We start from the raw sequence: 18,253 nt of genomic DNA on the forward strand, positions 1-18,253 counted from the left end.
GACTCTTGGTGCCTAACGTGAATGGAAGAAGTCGCCGCCGTCCTCGTGTGTAACGTTTTGTACAGCGAGCCGCTGTGAGCGAGGGGCAGGGCGCCACGCCGGCCAGGCCGGCCAGCCCCACTGACCCTGTGTGGCAACAAATCAACTCATGAACACACCCTGTGCCCTCCAGGAGAAAGCCCTTTCACCCAGCAGGCCGTGGCAGCATGGGCACACCACATGAGGCAGGAACACCAGGATTGGATGTGGCCCTGGCAGGAGGTGGCGCCATTCTGGAGACACGGCAGCTCGTGTGAGGAACATTCCCCCGAGCCGCCTTTCCTGTGCCGCTGCCAATCACAAAACACCCATCATCACACACAAACACGCAAGAAACTGTTGGGCGAAAACTCTTCCGAGCGCCCGTGGGAGGAAGAGGGCGTTTTCCTTGCCTTATGTATGCAGTCATACAAAACATGACCCTGAGGCCACCCCCCCCTCCCCCCTCCTCCCTCCTCCTCCCTCTCCTGATCACCAACTCAGCAAGTGACGTCGTCCCTGGACCGTCTGGACAAGCCCTCTCTTTCCCTTGTCACTGCATATGACCCCCCCCCCCCACCACCTCTTCGTCTCCCGCCTCTTTTCTTCCTCATCTCCAGAGACAAGTCCCCTTCAGGCAACACTGGACTGGACGCAGCAGCCGTTAAGTCACACTCCGGTAGTCTGGAGACCTGGGACAGGGCTGGATTTCCAGTGTCCATCCATCCATCCATCATCCAAACCGCTGACCCTGCTCTCAGGGCCGTGGGAATGCTGGAGCAGTCATTGGGCGGCAGGCGGGGAGACACCCCGGACAGGCCGCCAGGCCATCACACAGGGCCGACACACACAATCACACCTAGGGACAATTTAGTACAGGCGATTCACTTGACCTACAGGTCTTTGGACTGTGGGAGGAAACCGGAGCCCCCGGAGGAAACCCACGCAGACACGGGGAGAACACGCAAACTCCACACAGAGGACGACCCGGGACGACCCCCAAGGTTGGACTACCCCGGGGCTTGAACCCAGGACCTTCTTGCTGTGAGGTGACCGCGCTAACCACTGCGCCACCATGCCACCTGTTCCCAGTATCATTAGTAAAAAAAAAAAGAAAAAAAAGGGGGGGGGGCACCATATCTCTCTAAAGACTGACACCAAACAGCTGGGCTGTCAACCTCCGCATCATCTCTTACAGTGATGTTGTGAGGACACTGACCTCGCATGCCTACATATGGATACATGGGACTTACATAGAGGGTGGGGGGGCGGTGGGGGGGTAAGCACCTTATCCTGTACTGACTCAACTTTGCGACATTCAGATAATACAGACAGTGCAGCATGTGGAACAAGTACATCCGCTGCAAGGAGACACGTGCTGACGTGTGGTTTTGACCTTAACGTGAGGAGGAACCGCCTCCTCTCCCGCCGCTGCTGCCTCGCCGAACGGCAACATGCGGCGCCAGGTTCTTCCTCAACCAGCAATAGAATCCTAACAGACTCTTATCAATAAATATGCTTTGGTCACTTAATTATTTTATTCATGATTAGCAGTTCGCAGAAGTTGCGGGTGGTTGAGTCCGCAACAGAGCATTTCATGAAGACTTGAGTTAAGACAGACAACACAAAAAACAAAAAACAAATAAAAACAAAAAAACAAAAAACAAAAAAAGTGAAATGGAGAACTCGAGGGGCGATTCTGGATTCGCGGAGACGCGTCACGCTGGAAACGCCTCGATACTGTTGTGGGTGGCTGTTTGGATAGAGTTAAAAATCATCACATTTAAAAAAAGAAACCGTTAAAAAGAATATATACTATCAACAACAACAAAAACAACAACAACAACAAAAGAAAGGATGTGGATCTAATAGATGTCAATGTGGAAATACACGGCATTACCTATGACCTAACCACATCTGGGTATTTCAGAATGGCCGACCAGGAGGTCTCGAGTCCACGACTGGGATTCCATAGTCTTTTGATCCCCTCTCTGCTTCTCAGGCTCCCTCTCTCATACTCGCCCCCCTTCACACACACACACACACACACACACACACACACACACACACACACACACACAAACACACACACACACCACCTCGGCTTGGAATGCTCACAATTCCCGACGTGTAAGTCCTGATGATGAGTCCAGTCCTCAGGCTCCGGCGGCGACTGTTAGCATGTGTTTGTGTACGAGCGACTGCATGCATGGGCGAGTATATGTATGCGTATGGTTACGAGTGTGTTTTGTGTGTGTGTGCGTGCGTTTTTTGTGTTTGTGTGTGTGAGATCACGAGGCGGCCAGGGCCTTAATCAGGTACAGTTTGTCCCCCTGCTCGCTGGTGAAGATGGGGGCCTTTTTGTAGTGTTCCACAAGCTCCTCCATGGAGTTGAACTTGCGCTGTCCGATGCAATAAAGGCTTTCTTTCAGCTGCACTTTGAAATGCTTGTTCTTGCCCTGCGCCTTCAGGGAGATGGAGAAGTCATTCGGCTGCGGACGGGACAGAGGAAAAGAAAAAAAAAGGGAGAAATGAAGTTAGGGTCGGAGTGGCGTTCGGAAAGCATGCCGCCTGCCGAGACGTAAAGTAAGCTTTATCATGTGACAGGAGCTACACATCGATGGAATAACTCCACCCTTATTTGAACTGGTGTAAACCTCAACCCCGCTACCTTTACCATGACCCAGATACACATCCTGTCCCGACACGGCACATCAACAGTCGCACACAGGCGCACATTCCAACTACACGCCTGTGTTCTCTTGCCTGTACAAGAGGTACTTATAATGCTTTGCTAGTTTCTTTTTTGGGGGATTTCCCCCCCCCCAATTGTATCCAGCCAATTACTCCACTCTTCCGAGCCGTCCCAGCTGCTGCTCCACCCCCTCTGCCGATCCGGGGAGGGCTGCAGACTACCACATGCCTCCTCCGATACATGTGGAGTCGCCAGCCTCTTTTCACCTGACAGGGAGGAGTTTTGCCAGGGGGACGTAGTGCGTGGGAAGATCACGCTATTCCCCCCAGTGCCCCCCCCCGAACAGGTGCCCTGACCCACCAGAGGAGGTGCTAGTGCAGCGACCAGGATACATACACACATCCGGCTTCCCCGCTGCAGACATGGTCAATTGTGCCTGTAGGGACACCCGACCAAGCTGGAGGTAACACGGGGATTCGATCCTGCAATCCCCGTGTTGGTAGGCAACGGAATAGACCGCCACACTACCCGGACGCCCTCACTTATATTGATTTTAAAAATGTTTTTACTGAAACTGTTCTCATGCGATGCATCATTGTGCTATTTAAATAAAGTGTGACTGACTTAACCAGATGGATGCCATATTAATCAGGGGTTGGCTACTGACCGATGACTCGCTATCTCTGATGAGGAAGTCTCCCTCTGTGCCTCTCTGGTTGAGGGCCACCTCGGCCTGGTGGCGCGTCACCTTGCCGTAGTACCACTCCTTCCCCGCAAAACGCCCGCTGCCTGAAGGCGAGATGTAGTCACAGTCAGGTGTGGGCGGCCCGGCGGGCCCTGCTGAGGAGCTATGGTGGGAGGTGGAGTCCAGCACGGTGACATAGTTCTTCGGCACCAAGCCCAGCTGTCCGTCCGCTTTGCGGCACTTCCACCACTCGGGGTCGTTCTCGGGCTTCTCCACCACCTCCATCACATCGCCCTTCTCGAAGTTGAGCTCCTCGTCATTTCCCGAGCTGAAGGGGTAGAGTGCCTGCACCGTGTGAAGCACCCGGTTCCCATTGGTGGCACTGTTCACCACTGCCGCCAGCTTCTCTGTCAGAGAGCAAGCTGGGTCACCTTGACCACCCATCCCCCCTCCTCCCCCCGCCGTCCCGTCCACATCCTCCGTGACGTAGTTGGATGGGAACCAGCCGCATCGGCCATTGTAGCTGCCGCGCCACCAGCCGTCACTGCACTTTTCCATCACCACCACCCGCGTGCCTTTCACCAGGGAGAGCTCGTCCTCCCGCTCCGCCGTGTAGCTGAACTTGACTAGGGCGGGCAGGTTGAGGTCGTAGAGCCGCTCGCCGTTGTCGGCGTACATGTCTGCGTCGGCGTTGGAGGCCGTGTCCCGCATCCCCGCCTTCCTGCTCTTCACCTTTCCAATTCCTACGGACAACAGACCAGGGCATTGAAACCAGGGGTTAAGCGTATGGACATTATTTCAAGATGAGCTAAAACTCCAAACCCAATCTATACTGACACATGGTCAAGAGCGTTTCCATGAGGCGCATGGCTTCCCCGAGCAATATAGAAATTTGAAATCACTACAGTACCATTTATCTGATATTCAAGGCTCAGCGTTTTCAGTTTTTATTTTTCAAAGCTATCCAGCATGCCGAATTTCGCCACAAGAGGACACTGTTACATAACCTCACACGAACAGGAACAAATTTCGGATCCACAGAAACATAAAATCCGGGTGAAAAATCAGTTTAAACCGATCTGCTCCTTTTATAAATCTGGGTATTTTTCGGTGAAAAGCGGTAAAAACTGAAAACGCTGAGCCTTGCTGATCTTGTAGATGTAGGTTGGTTTCATGAAACTGAAAGTCACCATGTTACTACAGCACAAGTTACTCCAACAGGCAAGTTTTACCACGTCAGATAATATGCGTCTTAAAAACTTTTTATTGCAAGTTAGAATTAGAGAAAAGAGCAATTTCTTCTTCACATTACAGTATGTAGGTTTCAACCCCCACCCACTTCTAGAGCCAAATGCATTCCTAGGGATCAGGCCGAGCTTCTGGTGGGACTAAAGGGCAACACTGGTCCCATGGCACAAAGGAAAACAGTATTTTTTTCCCTCCCTTTTTTCCCCCAATTGTACTTGGCCAATTACCCCACTCTTCTGAGCCGTTCCGGTCGCTGCTCCACCCCCTCTGCTGATCCGGGGAGGGCTGCAGACTACCACAACCCTCCTCCGATAAATTCGGAGTCGCCAGCCGCTTCTTTTCACCTGACAGTGAGGTGTTTCGCCAGGGGGACGTAGCACATGGGAGTATCACGCTACCCCCCCCCCCGAGCTTCCCCTCCTCCCTGAACAGGCGCCCCGACCAACCAGAGGAGGCGCTAGTGCAGCGACCAGGACACATACCCACATCTGGCTTCCCACCCGCAGACATAGCCAGTTGTGTCTGTAGAGACGCCCCGACCAAGCTGGAGGTAACGTGGGGATTCGAACCGGTGATCCCCATGTTGGTAGATAACGGAATAAGACCGCCACGTTACTTAGGAAACGTATAACAACACTGTTGATCGAGCTAAAGCCACCTCATGCCATAAAGAACCAGACCATTTCATTTTGGTTTGTTTGACAAAAATTTCCACAAAATTAATCAACTGCTAACATTTTCAAGGAACCATTTTGTATACTGTAACTGTAGAGAAATGTTATACGTGAATGGATCGCTCCAGAACTTCACGAGGCTTGTAAATGAACTGTGAGGGCTGTTAATCTCAAGAGGTTCAATGTTTTAATCAGAAATGGCTTAAAGGCACAACGAGTAGGGCTTTCCTAAAAATCAATGTATAGACTCATACAAACATAGGCTCTCTCAGTCATCACCCATGACCCACGAGTGTGTGGTGGTGTCTGGATCTGCGGAGACCCGGTTCTGTGTTTTCTTATTTTGCTGTGTACATGAAGTTTCTGGGCAGCCGGACTCTATAAAAACGTAGCGACCGGGTGCCAGATCGAGATCGTAAGCACACATACAAGGGGGCGCTACTATAATGGCAGACACAGCGCCAGAAAAAACGCAAATATAGCGAGGCGAAACTCCAAGCGGACACAACTCGTTCCAAAAATAGGAGTGGATCTGGGGTTGGCTTTCACCCGCCAGCGAGCACTAAAGGAGAGGATGGGGATGAAGAGCGACGCGGACTTGGCCTGTACGCTGGGATGTGTTCTGGCAACTGTGGTCAGGGGGCGTTGTCCTTCGGGTGACATTGAGCCGGGGGGGAGGGGCCAACCGTAACTGATAAATCCTACTTATGCTACCTTTAAGTTGTCCTTGAGGGCCAGCCATGTGCCCAAACTCAGTTTTCCTCAGGGGATCTGTTGCGCTTGATCTGCGCATTCTCTTTGTGTTGGGACAAAAATCCATCCATTATCCCAGACGCTTATCCCAATTGGGTTTGCGGGATGCTGAAGCCTATCCCAGCAGTCATTGGGTAGAAGGCCAAAAAATGATCTTAAAAAAAGGGTCACAAAAATAAAGATGTGTTTTAATGAGAAAGAGCCACACAAACATGTGAGTGAGCTAACAAGCTAGACACAACTCAGGAGGGAGGGATGAACAAGAGTTTGTGTGGGAGGGAAAATGAATTGGAGCAGATGCTGAGGGAAAGTAGAGATGATCTGGCCCATTTCTGAAATTTAGATTACGAGTCTCTTAAAGATAAACAATGCTGATTTTTTTGGGGGGGGGGTTCCCTCCCCCCTTTTGTCCTCAATTGCACCCAGTCAATTACCCCACTCTTCCGAGTTGTTCCGGTCTCTGCTCCACCCCCTCTGTCGATCCGCGGAGGGTTGTAGACAACCACATGCCTCCTCTGATACATGTGGAGTTGCCAGCCGCTTCTTTTCACTTGACAGTGAGGAGTTTCACCAGGGAGCTGTAGCGTAGTTCCCCCCCCCCCCGAACAGGTGCCCGACCGACCAGAGGAGGCGCTAGTGCAACCGGCTTCCCACCCGCAGACACGGCCAATTGGGTCTGTAGGGGACGCCCGACCAAGCCGGAGGTAACACTGGGATTTGAACTGGTGATCCCCATGGTGGTAGGCAACGGAATAGACTGCCACGTTACCTGGACGCCCCTAACAATCCTGATTTTATCTTCATCTTATCTACCTATCGCTCTCTATTTATGTTGTAGGGACCTCTCTCTCTCTCTGAATATACATACACACACACACACACACACACACACACATATATAGTATATAGTAGGGACAACCCTCCATCAGCAGTCATGAAACTGAGCAGTCTTCTGTGTGTGTGTGTGTCTGACAGGCTGCCGACATTGTGATTTCACTGGCAGACATCTGTGAATTGTCTTTGTGTCATTCACTAAAACAGCTGCATGCAGCGCTGTTGTTCATATTTTGTTACAGAACAGCATCTTCTAGTAGCTCACTGAAGGTAGCAGGCAGTACTAGTGAGGAATGTTAAAGTAAAGTAAAGTAGTAGCAAGGAAAGTAAAATCTGTTAAGATAAAATGGGGCATGCTGCCATTCATTTTCAGTTGGATTTGTACAAAAAAAGCTCTGTCCAGTAACCCAGAGCATTTTTTATCCCCACCAGGCAGTAGCCTCAGAGTGGATATTGTGTTTGCTCACGTGTGTGTAGGTGCGTATCTGCAGCTAATCTTGCATACTACTGGGCCTATCAGCCTGAACTTTTATTTATTTTTTGCACAATCATGACTATGATCGAGAACCTGTCGTGGATGCAGTTTCAAAACCTTTGAAAAACGTTTGTTCTCACTACCGCCGCTCCATCTCTTCATTCTCTTCTCGAGCTCACTCCACCAGCGCTGCCCGATCTAAGTCAACCAGCTCACTCCACCAGCGCTGCCCGATCTAAGTCAACCAGCTCACTCCACCAGCGCTGCCCGATCTAAGTCAACCAGCTCACTCCACCAGCGCTGCCCGATCTAAGTCAACCAGCTCACTCCACCAGCGCTGCCCGATCTAAGTCAACCAGTTCACTCCACCAGCACTGCCCGATCTAAATCAACCATGGGAGTGACGTCTGCAGATGCCAGAAGCTGCTGAGAGCCAGTCAAGTTCCTCGTGTGCACAGGCACTCTTGGCCTGTAAAGTTGATTCTGCTTCTGACCATAAAGCTGGGTAAACCCTTTACGCTCGTGCAAGCGTGGCTCACATCCACGGCTGACTCACGTTGCGCAGCGACATGATCAAAAGTTATTAAAAGAATTTTGATAATCCAAAAAAAACAAAACAAAAAACACAAAAAAAAACGCAGAAGTTATATAAAAAACAACTTCTTTTAGGTTTCAGTCATAAAAGGAAGTGTTGCATAATTCTTGTTGCTGACTGATCTGAGTCAACCGTAGAGGTGTTGTGCATCCCGGTGAGCGGAAAAAAAGGGGTGATTTGTCGCCAAGTCCAAGCACTGGAGAAGGGGAGATATGGCCAGGTGGGGATCTGCACTCTACTGAGTGCACCCTTCTAGTTTATTCTGAGGTTTGTTTGAGTGAGAAAGACGGTCCTGTAACCTGGTGCAGTTCTGCAGAAAATGTAAAGTTATTTAATAGTAAATACAAAAATGAGCATACAATTGAAATTTCCATTAAAGAAAAGTTACGGGGGTGTCCGGGTAGCATGGCGGTCTATTCCATTGCTTGGTTGGGCATCCCTACAGACACAATTGGCCGTGTTTGTGGATGGGAAGTCGGATGTGGGTATGTGTCCTGGTCACTGCACTACCGCCTCCTCTGGTCAGTCGGGGTGCCTGCTCAGGGATGGGGAAGGGGAACTGGCGTAATCCCCCCACATGCTACGTCCCCCTGGTGAAACTCCTCACTGTCAGGTGAAAAGACGCGACTGGAGACTCCACTTTTATCAGAGGAGGCATGTGGTAGTCTGCAGCCCTCCCCAGAACGGCAGAGGGGGTGCAGCAGCAACCGGGACGGCTCGGAAGAGTGGAGTAATTGGCCAAGAACAATTGGGGAGAAAAAGGGTGAAAAAATCACTGCCCCCCACCCTCCAAAAAAAGAAAAGCTACAAAAATGTTTGTGCATGCTGTCAATTATAGTTCTTACTAAAGGGGGTAAAAAAGAATCAGAAAACAGCAAAGCCTCTAGCCAACACAGCACGCAGGGCTTGTGATCGACCGTGCTCGCTACAGGTTTGCGTGCTCCTAGTGTTGGCTGTGGCCATGTTAGCTGCCTCACGTCTGATGCTGCAGTCCACACAAGGGCCTCAGTCACATTTCACTGTGGCTAATCGCATTGCGCTAATCATCCCTGCTGCCATGACATCCCTGGCCTGACAAGGCCTGGCTGGGACTGCAGCTGGATCCCACAGTCTGACTCCACCCGGCCGAAAACTCTGCCTTCCTCTCTCTTTTGTCTCTCTCACTTTCTCTCCCTCAGTCTTGTCTGTTCTTTCCCCCCCCCCCCAACACCAACATCAGCGAGGTTCAGCACCATGAACAATGATCTCTCCGCCTGCCAACCAGCATGTATGCACACATTCACACCGGCAGAAGTGACAGCAGCAAATGGGAGCTGTTTAGCACGGTCCCAGCCACCCTCTGGGCACGGGCTGGGATGGGCTTCGGTCACAACACCACTCTGATTAGCCCACTGGGCAACAGGAAGGGTGATTACCTGGTCTACGGCCCTTCAGCACTTCCCCAGGTCAACAAGAACCTGAAACCCAGTTTCGGCATGCCTATCATCAAAGCCTTTACCACACTGGAATTTTCTCTTGGCAGCCCGACACGCCGACCGAGGTATAAAACAAACGCATAGCTAGCGTGGTGAGAACACCACGGCTGCCCACTTTCCGACAGCAAACAGCCCAGACATTCACAGCCGTGGCATTTGCCTGACAATAGGCTGCTTTGGATATGCTGTCCCATAAAACGGGAAAAGCAACACCCCACCAATTTGCTTGTTATTGCAATGCCGATACGAGCTGCCATTATCACAGTGTTATCATCGCTGGCCTTTGGCTAAACAAATGATGTGATAATGTAGACCGACAACGCCACCGGACTGTACCGGAGGCAGGCCCTGAGAGCAGACCTGAGCGGTGACTCCATTTTTGATTGCATTTGTGAGGGTGTTGTTTACATAATCCAGTCAGCTGGGGGAAATTATACATCTCGGAGGCAGCCGGGTGTAGTCTCTGGGAGAGTCCTGGGTGGATGATAATGAGTGTGTGTGTGTGCTCTCTGAAGAGTGAGAACATGACTAATATATCAAGCCGCCAGACTCAATTGGTTCCATCATAGATAACATGTCGCTGAAAGGTGTCTGCGACCCGACGAGAGCGGAGACAAATTTCATGGTAGGCCCGCAAACTGCTTCCAGGTAGACCCTGTCATTAGTCACACAACTCGCCCATAACTACAGACTCCAGACAGGGTGTTGGTGCTGATGGCTGCGGGATTCGTGCAGTTATGCCATCTTAACATTCTCCAAAACAACACCTGAGGACGGCGTAGCCAAACAAAAAAAAACAGGAAAAAAAATAAAAAATAAAAAAAACGAGAGCTGAATTATAAAAACAAAAGTTCAACTCGAAACTCGCCGGTGAGCGCTATGCTGAACAGAACAGCGCCGGAGCAGAAACAGAGAATTTAAACTGTCCTTCTCACTTATAAACCACTCGTACGCCAACGCAAATAACATCACTCTCCAAACTCAAATGAGGCCAAAATCTTCCAAAAACAATGACTCAGTAATGAGACTGAGAAAATCTACTGGAAAAAAAAAGAAAAAAAGAAGAGTTGCACTATTCACACCAAAAAATAAAGAGGAAAGAAAGCCGCGATAATACAGTACAGGTGCAGGCCTCAGGATACACGTCTTGTGCACAGTTGGAAATGACCTAGTTAGCACTAAAGCAAAGGTCAGGGGTCAGCGCTACGTAAATAAAACACCTTTCGGCTCCAGTTGGTAGATGCTAGCTTCCTGCCCAGGTGACATGGGGGAGCCCTTATCACACACGCCGCCGCAGCCATTTAAAAGGCACTTCCTGCTCCAGCCAAATGAGCGCTTTGCATTAAGTAAGCATGGGGTGCGGGAATTCTGCGTTTGTGCGACTGGTCGATCCAAACTGAAGCAGTGACACAGAACCGCCATTTGCCTATACAGTCACAGGCAAGATGATGCAAGAGGATAAGGGGAAGTTGTGGATGGCAGCCCAGGGGCCCCAACTGACAACTTACACATTATTTGGAATCCAACCATGACAGCGATTGGGAGCATAATGAATCAATGTCAGATATACCTTGCCATGGCAATTTATTTCCTTGTATTTAAATAGTCATTTAACCACATGAGTCATGTCTGGATCAGAACTATACCGTCTGGACACCTTGTAGACAGACTGCTGTTCAGCTGATGATTTGACCTACATATCCAATAAGCAATTTTAAAGATAATGTCTCCTCAACCACAGGTCACTCATCACAGCCTGTTGACCGAGCATGCGTTTTTCTTTCTTTTTTTGGGGGGGTGGGGGGGATTTTTTGTACTTGGCCAATTACCCCACTCTTCCGAGCCGTCCCGGTCGCTGCTCCACCCCCTCTGCCAAACTGGGGAGGGCTGCAGACTACCACACGTCTCCTCCGATACATGTGGAGTCGCCAGCTGCTTCTCTTCACGCGGCAGTGAGGAGTTTTGCCAGGGGGACGTAGCGCGTGGGAGGATCTCACTATTCCCCGTCAGTCCCCCCCCCGAACAGGCACCCTGACCGACCAGAGGAGGAGCTAGTGCAGCGACCGGGACCCACATCCGGCTTCCCACCTGCAGACACGGCCAATCGTGTCTGTAGGGACACCCAATAAAACCGGTGGTAACACGGGGGATTCGAACCAACGATCCCCGTGTCGGTAGGCAATTGAATAGACCGCTACGCTACCCAGATGCCCTACATTTTACTTTTTGTAGATGTCTATGCATTCCATGTAGTGTGACATGTAGTGCATGTGTCGTGAAGCGACTCGGATTTTAGTGTCGTAGTTAAAGGGAAACCAATGATGACAAACCCTTACAGAGAAGACATTTCATTACAGATTCATGCTTTAGTAATCACAACACTGTCGACCACATCACTAACCGCACACCCCCAAATATGTATGACATCATCAGCAATTATTTAATTCTTCCAGCTCTAAATGGAGGATAAAATTCTTTCTTAACTGTTTGACTGGGAATCCCCAGTGGAAGGAAGAGGTAAGCGAGAAGCGAGCGGCGTGTTCTGTCATCCAGTCTACACTGACTCCATCTTCCCTAAACTCCTTCCCTACCCAGCTGTCTTGACAGCAGCAGCTCCTGGGGAGCTGAGCGGACTGCGGCCAACTAACATGCCTTCACCTGGCTGACTGACAGCAGACATTTACTGAACCAACAGTTCTCATGTCGGCTCCATGGGAAGACATCAAGTGTTTGAATGTACTGATTATTTCTACGCCCACCGTAGCGAAGGGAATCTGTCTAGTAAGCTCACAGACAGACGGGGAGCCTTGATCAATCATGATATGGTTAACACGGCGAGATAGTTGTGTGATTTAAACCGCTGTCTGTGCAGATTACGCTTCAATAAACAGGACAAAAACTGGACTCGAAACGTAAAAATGGCGTCTCATGGAGTCAGTGTGGACTGATACGTTTAATAAAATGGAAGCGTATCTGCTCCGTGAGACGTGCGAGTAACAAGACGTCAAAAACACTTCTAAAAATGCTTTGTATATAGGATTGGCCATGAGATAACCCCCCCCCCCAAGGGTACTGGGTTCAGATTCATTTATATGGGTGGACGTCAGGGTAACGTAGCAGTCTATTTCATTACCTACCAACACGGGGATCGCCGGTTCGAGTCCCCGTGTTACCTCCGGCTTGGTCGGGCGTCCCTGCAGACCCAATTGGCCGTGTCTGCGGGTGGGACGCTGGATTTGGGTGTGTGTCCTGCTCGCTGCACTAACGCCTCTTCTGGTCGGTTGGGGCGCCTGTTCGGGGGGGGGGGGACTGGGGGGAATAGCGTGATCCTCCCACGAGCTACGTCCCCCTGGTGAAACTCCTCACTGTCAGGTGAAAAGAAGCGGCTGGCGACTTCACATGTATCGGAGGAGGCATGTGGTAGTCTGAAGCCCTCCCTGGATCGGCAGAGGGGGGTGGAGCAGAGACCGGGACGGCTCGGGAAGAGTGGGGTAATTGGCGTAACTTGTCTAATTGATCTCAGTCATGAGCCAAGTTACTAGTAACTAAAGGGAGGATACTTCAACACCAGTAAATAACAACTCTATCGGTGAGGCTGTATTTACCTGAAAGAACTGATAGCGTCATTCCATAAAGGTTGCAAAAATGTTAAGTTCTCTAAAAACAGGAAGCTAAGGGGGGGGGACTTGTCATGGATATTGATTGGCGTTTACAGTAGCCAATAGTGCTGAATGCACGGCAGACGGAAGGGGCCCTGCAAGACAGCGTCCGCCGCCGTGCCAGAGGGGACTGGGTATGGCGGTGTGCGGCAGAGACTCTGGACGCACGCCGGGCCTTTCTTACAGAGCTCCCCGGCCAAGGCGACCCACCAGGAGATTCCCTTTTCCTCTTAACCAAGGGGAAAAGACGGCCGAAGTTAGCACAACCAAAAATACAGCAACGACCCATCACTGCTAGCTAACTCGTAGGTCCTGTGCACTGGTCAGTAACTGGCAGAATTTATAGTCATTGGGGAGGGACCTAAAAATTCAAGAAAGCGTTCAGACGCAAAATCAGTATACACCCCCGAATGCAGAATGAGTCAACATTTTTTTTATTGTTTTCCAGGATATGACAAACTTTAAAATACTATTAAGAATATTCACGAAATGGCTTTTTTGTTATTATTGGGCCAGATACTGGCGTATAGGTAGCGATCAGTAGAAGACGTGATAAAAAAAACTTGAACATCTATTCTGATTTCATGGGAACTTTAAACAAACAACCACATAAACAAAAATACATTGTCAACCTATCTGGCATTGTGATTGTAGAATGGTAAAGAAATAAAAAAATAGTAGATTGGGGGTGTCCGGGTAGCATGGCGGCCTATTACGTTGCCGGGGATCACCGGTTCGAATCCCCATGTTACCTCCGGCTTGGTCAGGCATCCCTATAGACATAATTGGCCGTGTCTGCGGGTGGGAAGCTGGATGTGGGTGTGTGTCCTGCTCACTGCACTAGCGTCTCCTCTGGTTGGTCGGGGGCGCCTGTTCGGGGGGGAGGGGGAACTGGGGGGAATGGTGTGATCCTCCCACACGCTACGTCCCCCCGGTGAAACTCCTCACTGTCAGGTGAGGAAGCAGCTGGCGACTCCACATGTATCGGAGGAGGCATGTGGTAGTCTGCAGCCCTCCCCGGATCCGGCGGAGGGGGTGGAGCAGCGACCGGGACGGCTCGGAAGAGTGGGGTAATCGGCCAAGTACAACTGGGGGAGAAAAAGGGGGAAACCCCCCCCCCAAAAAAGAGTAACAAACTACAAACAAACACCATTTGTACTGAGACCTCCAGAAAGGCTCAAGTTAAAAACAGCCGTTTACTTCACAGACCTGTAGCACCAAACAAATAGCCACTCTGTTTAGGTGCAGTGTTTATGAACAGAAGTATAATGACTGGCCACTACAAAGACGTCACCATGAAGTCTATTAAGCACTTTTGGTCGAACTCCGGGAGCAAAGTCCTCCTGCCGAGTGAGAGGGAAAGCCAGTCACCCGGCTCTGTTGACGCCTACCCAGTTAAAGGAGGCACAATCCCATCTCTCATCCTCCAGACATGACCCATCCACCTACAGCCCGGACTAAACACTACCTACTACGTCTGGTACGTACATGTCTGTGTGTGTGTCTGACTGTAATCCTGTGCACAAGCCTGAAGAGTTCACAAGCCATCCCACTATGTCACTGTGACTTTGGGGGGGGGGGGGGGGGCTTTTTGAAAATGGGGAGGAAAATGAAAGCATTGTGCACTGGAAATTTCCTCCGGCTCCATGTCATAATGCTCCTTCCTGTGTGTGTCATGAGAGGAGGATGCCGAGGAAGGAAGCCATGCTGCATCAAACAACAGTAAACGAGTGACAAAAAACAACAACAATGGGCCAACAAGTTAGTTTGATTGCACCCCTGCCTCTCCAAAAAGACACTTGTTTTTTTTGTTGTTTTTTTTTTTACAGTTGAGACTGCCCAGCAGGAGGAGTAGAAAGTGCTGGGGAGTTTGCTGGGCTCCCGTTGAGAGACGGGAAGTAGTTTTTCGTTTGGCAGCGTTGGCTGGCCTCCCATGCGTCGGCTAGCTGTCCATTGTCTGCCCCAAGCCCTCTTGACCCCTGTGCTTCCCTCCATTCCAGGGCTCTTCCTCTCTGAACGACAACACCCCGCGTCAGGCTGTCTGACACCGTCTGATCACGACCACCGCCAACAGACCTCAGCATCTCACCACGGACTGTTTTTTTGGCTATAAAACACATATCTAGAGTCAACGTGATCTACATTTCCAGATCTTGACTCCAATGCTGTCCACTCGTCAAGTTACCTGTTTTTACACAGTCAGTTGGCCTACACACTAGTCTCTAGTCCTCTACCTCATTACTGGATAAACTCGAATGCTGACCACCATGTTTTACACTCTACACTATAACCGGATGAGACGCAACATGGCAGCCATCAGCCACATGGTTCAATGTGGCTCGCACGCCGGAGAAAGAGGGAAAGAATTTGAAGTGAACGTACATAGGAGTGGTCCTATGAGTGGGGTTGGCGGAGGATGCCTTTTGAAACGCCTGTGGCTTCAATCAAGGCCATGCTGCTAACATGGCTGACTGATAGCTGGGCAGGAAGAGCAAGGAGCTCTTTCAACTTCAGCCGTCTGAGACTTCAAAACCTCTCAACCATCAGTCCCAGTGGTAAAGGGGGGGGGGGGGGACAGGCACAACACTCCATTTGGTTTTACTGCCCTGGACTCTTTTCTCAAGGTAAAATATTACCCACAGAGGCTGCTTGTGCTAGAGCCCTTCCTGGAAGTAAACTGAACAAATCAAATAGTCATATTTCTTTGTGAAAGCTTAAGAAAATTGAGTCATGACATTTGTATTCCGACAAAGTGACATCATTGCATACTATGGATTGTGTTAGACGGGTGGTATATATGCGATTACAGCGGAGAGAGTTCTTGAAGTTTGCTGGAGTGATTTGAATACGGTCAAATATCAGTTGCTACATACTGACCCAACACAGATTTCATTTAAAGGTGCTATCAGCAAAATTGTGACTTTATCATAGTAAAATAAGACCATCATGTATCAGAGGGGCTGGACGGAGTTGTCGGTATATACCATTTGTAAAATGATGGGTCGCTGCTCCACCCCCTCTGCCAATTCAGGGAGGGCTGCAGACTACCACATGCCTCCTTTGATACATGTGGACTCGCCAGCCGCTTCTTTTCCCCTGACAGTGAGGAGTTTCACCAGGGGGGCTGTAGCACGTGGGAGGATCACGCTATTCCCCCCAGTTCCCCCTCCCTCCCAAACAGGCGCCCTGACCCACCAGAGGAGGCGCTAGTGCAGCGACCAGGACACATACCCACATCCGGCTTCCCACCTGCAGACATGGCCAATTGTGTATGTAGGGACGCCTGACCAAGCTGGAGGTAACACGGGGATTTGAACCAAAGATCCTAGAATCCAGTGTTATCCCACAAAACTAAGGTTGCTCAAATTCATCTTGCCGCACATTTCAACTTTCCACTGGGGAGGAGTTAGCTTGGCAACGCAACTCAAAAACACAAAAGTGATTTCATCAAGAAAAAAAAAAATTAAAATAATAAAACATTGCTACAAAAGTAAAATAACCATAATTAGCACCTTTGAGAGGGGGCAGAAAATGTGCAACTATAAAGACATAAGAACTGATGGCGAGCTGCCCAAACTGTTAGACAGGTAAGCAGCATGATCATTAAATATATAGCCATGTGTTATAAGTTTTAACAGTGGACAGTGTTTTACAACAATTTCCTCTCCAACTTGACATTCTTGCAGGATCCCTGCGTTCGGTAGCGTGTGACATTATGAGATCTTATCAGCATTACTCTTGTCACTTGCAGGCCATCCGCTGCTGAAGGAAATGGCTGTCAATGTCAGTGGAATTCCTAGTAGTTGCTAAGGTTTGCAAGAAAAACATTATGCCGAGAGCGCCTTTACCATGGCACATGGTGAGGACAGGCTCAGGTACATTACAGGTGTGACCTGTACGTAGACTACACTTCGTCAGATAGACCACAGACTAATTTGGGTCCACACAGATAAGCTTAACAAGGAGCCACTTCCAGCATGAGACTTTTAAGTGAGAAGACCAAAATGTCCTAATCTGAAGCTCAACGGACGGACACAGCTGTTCTGTAGATGTTTCAACAGGGACCTGCTTATTTTTAACAATGCCAGCCATAATTTTGCCATTTTGCCTTATGCCATTTTTATGGCAGAAGACAAAGAATAATAAAGACGAGCTGAGTATCTTCATGGAGGGGGGGGCACATTAGGCTTAACTAACATTGAGTCATCTCCCTCCAATCCAGTCAAAGTATGGTGTTAGAGAAAAGAGGTATGCAGAAATGAGAGGAGGTGGTAAGAAAGAGCACGACAGGGGAACAGCCAGAAGGACCAACAGACAGACGCGCAACAATGATTCAACTTCCTTCCAACTTCTCACTTCCTCTCTTGCGCCGTACTCCTCCAGAACTGTGGGAGGAGAAATGTGGCTCAAATTAGAGCTTCCGCTCACTGGGGAGGCCAAAGACAGGAAAACTGAATAAGGGGAGAGAGGGAGGGAGGGGGGAGTGAGAGAGTGTGTGTGAGGGGGAGAGAGAGACAGGGAGAGGGGGAGGGGGAGAGAGAGAGTAAGGGAGTGTGTGTGAGGGAGAGGGAGAGCGAGCGAGAGGGAGTGAGGGAATGTGTGTGAGGGAGAGAGAGACAGAGAGGGGGAGAGACAGCGAGAGAGTGTGTGAGAGAGAGAATGAGGGAGTGTGTGTGTGAGGAAGAGGGGGAGAGACAGAGAGGGAGTGAGGGAGAGAGAGACGGGGAGTGAGCGAGAGAGTGTGAGAGAGAGAGGGAGTGTGTGTGTGTGAGTGAGAGAGAGTGTGTGTGTGTGGGAGAGAGGGGGAGACAGAGAGAGAGAGTGAGGGAGTGTGTGTGAGGGAAAGAGTGTGTGTGTGTGTATGTGAGGAGAGAGAGAGAGAGACAGAATGATAGAGAGAAGAGAATGTTAGAGAGAGAGGGAGTATGTGTGAGGGAGAGAGAGAGTGTGTGTGAGGGAGAGAGAGTGTGTGTGAGGGAGAGAATGATAGAGAGAGAGTGAGGGAGTGTGTGTGAGGGAAAGAGTGTGTGTGTGTGTGTGTGTGTGTGTGTGTGTGTGTGAGGGAGAGAGACAATGATAGAAAGAAGAGAATGATAGAGAGAGGGAGTATGTGTGAGGGAGAGAGAGAGACAATTTAGAGCT

The 18,253-nt window shown here is 50.0% G+C and overlaps 1 protein-coding gene across 2 annotated transcripts in view; it reads right to left on the reverse strand.

Annotated features, from left to right (window-relative positions):
• Positions 1 to 1,129: 1,129 nt before the first annotated feature.
• Positions 1,130 to 18,253, reverse strand: part of nck1b (NCK adaptor protein 1b) — a 32,603-nt gene continuing 15,479 nt past the window's right edge. Inside the window, exons 3-4 of one of the 2 annotated variants that reach the window (XM_056299378.1) lie at positions 3,381 to 4,141; positions 1,130 to 2,510 (exon numbers count right to left, since the gene is read on the reverse strand). In XM_056299378.1, coding sequence (XP_056155353.1) covers positions 2,310 to 2,510; positions 3,381 to 4,141 — 962 coding nt within the window. In that variant the 3' untranslated portion in view covers positions 1,130 to 2,309. The remainder of the gene's footprint in view (positions 2,511 to 3,380; positions 4,142 to 18,253) is intronic. The other variant, XM_056299377.1, reaches the window with a different exon arrangement.

Source organism: Lampris incognitus, chromosome 19 (assembly GCF_029633865.1).
Source record: "Lampris incognitus isolate fLamInc1 chromosome 19, fLamInc1.hap2, whole genome shotgun sequence".
Classification (NCBI taxonomy): Eukaryota; Metazoa; Chordata; class Actinopteri; order Lampriformes; family Lampridae; genus Lampris; species Lampris incognitus.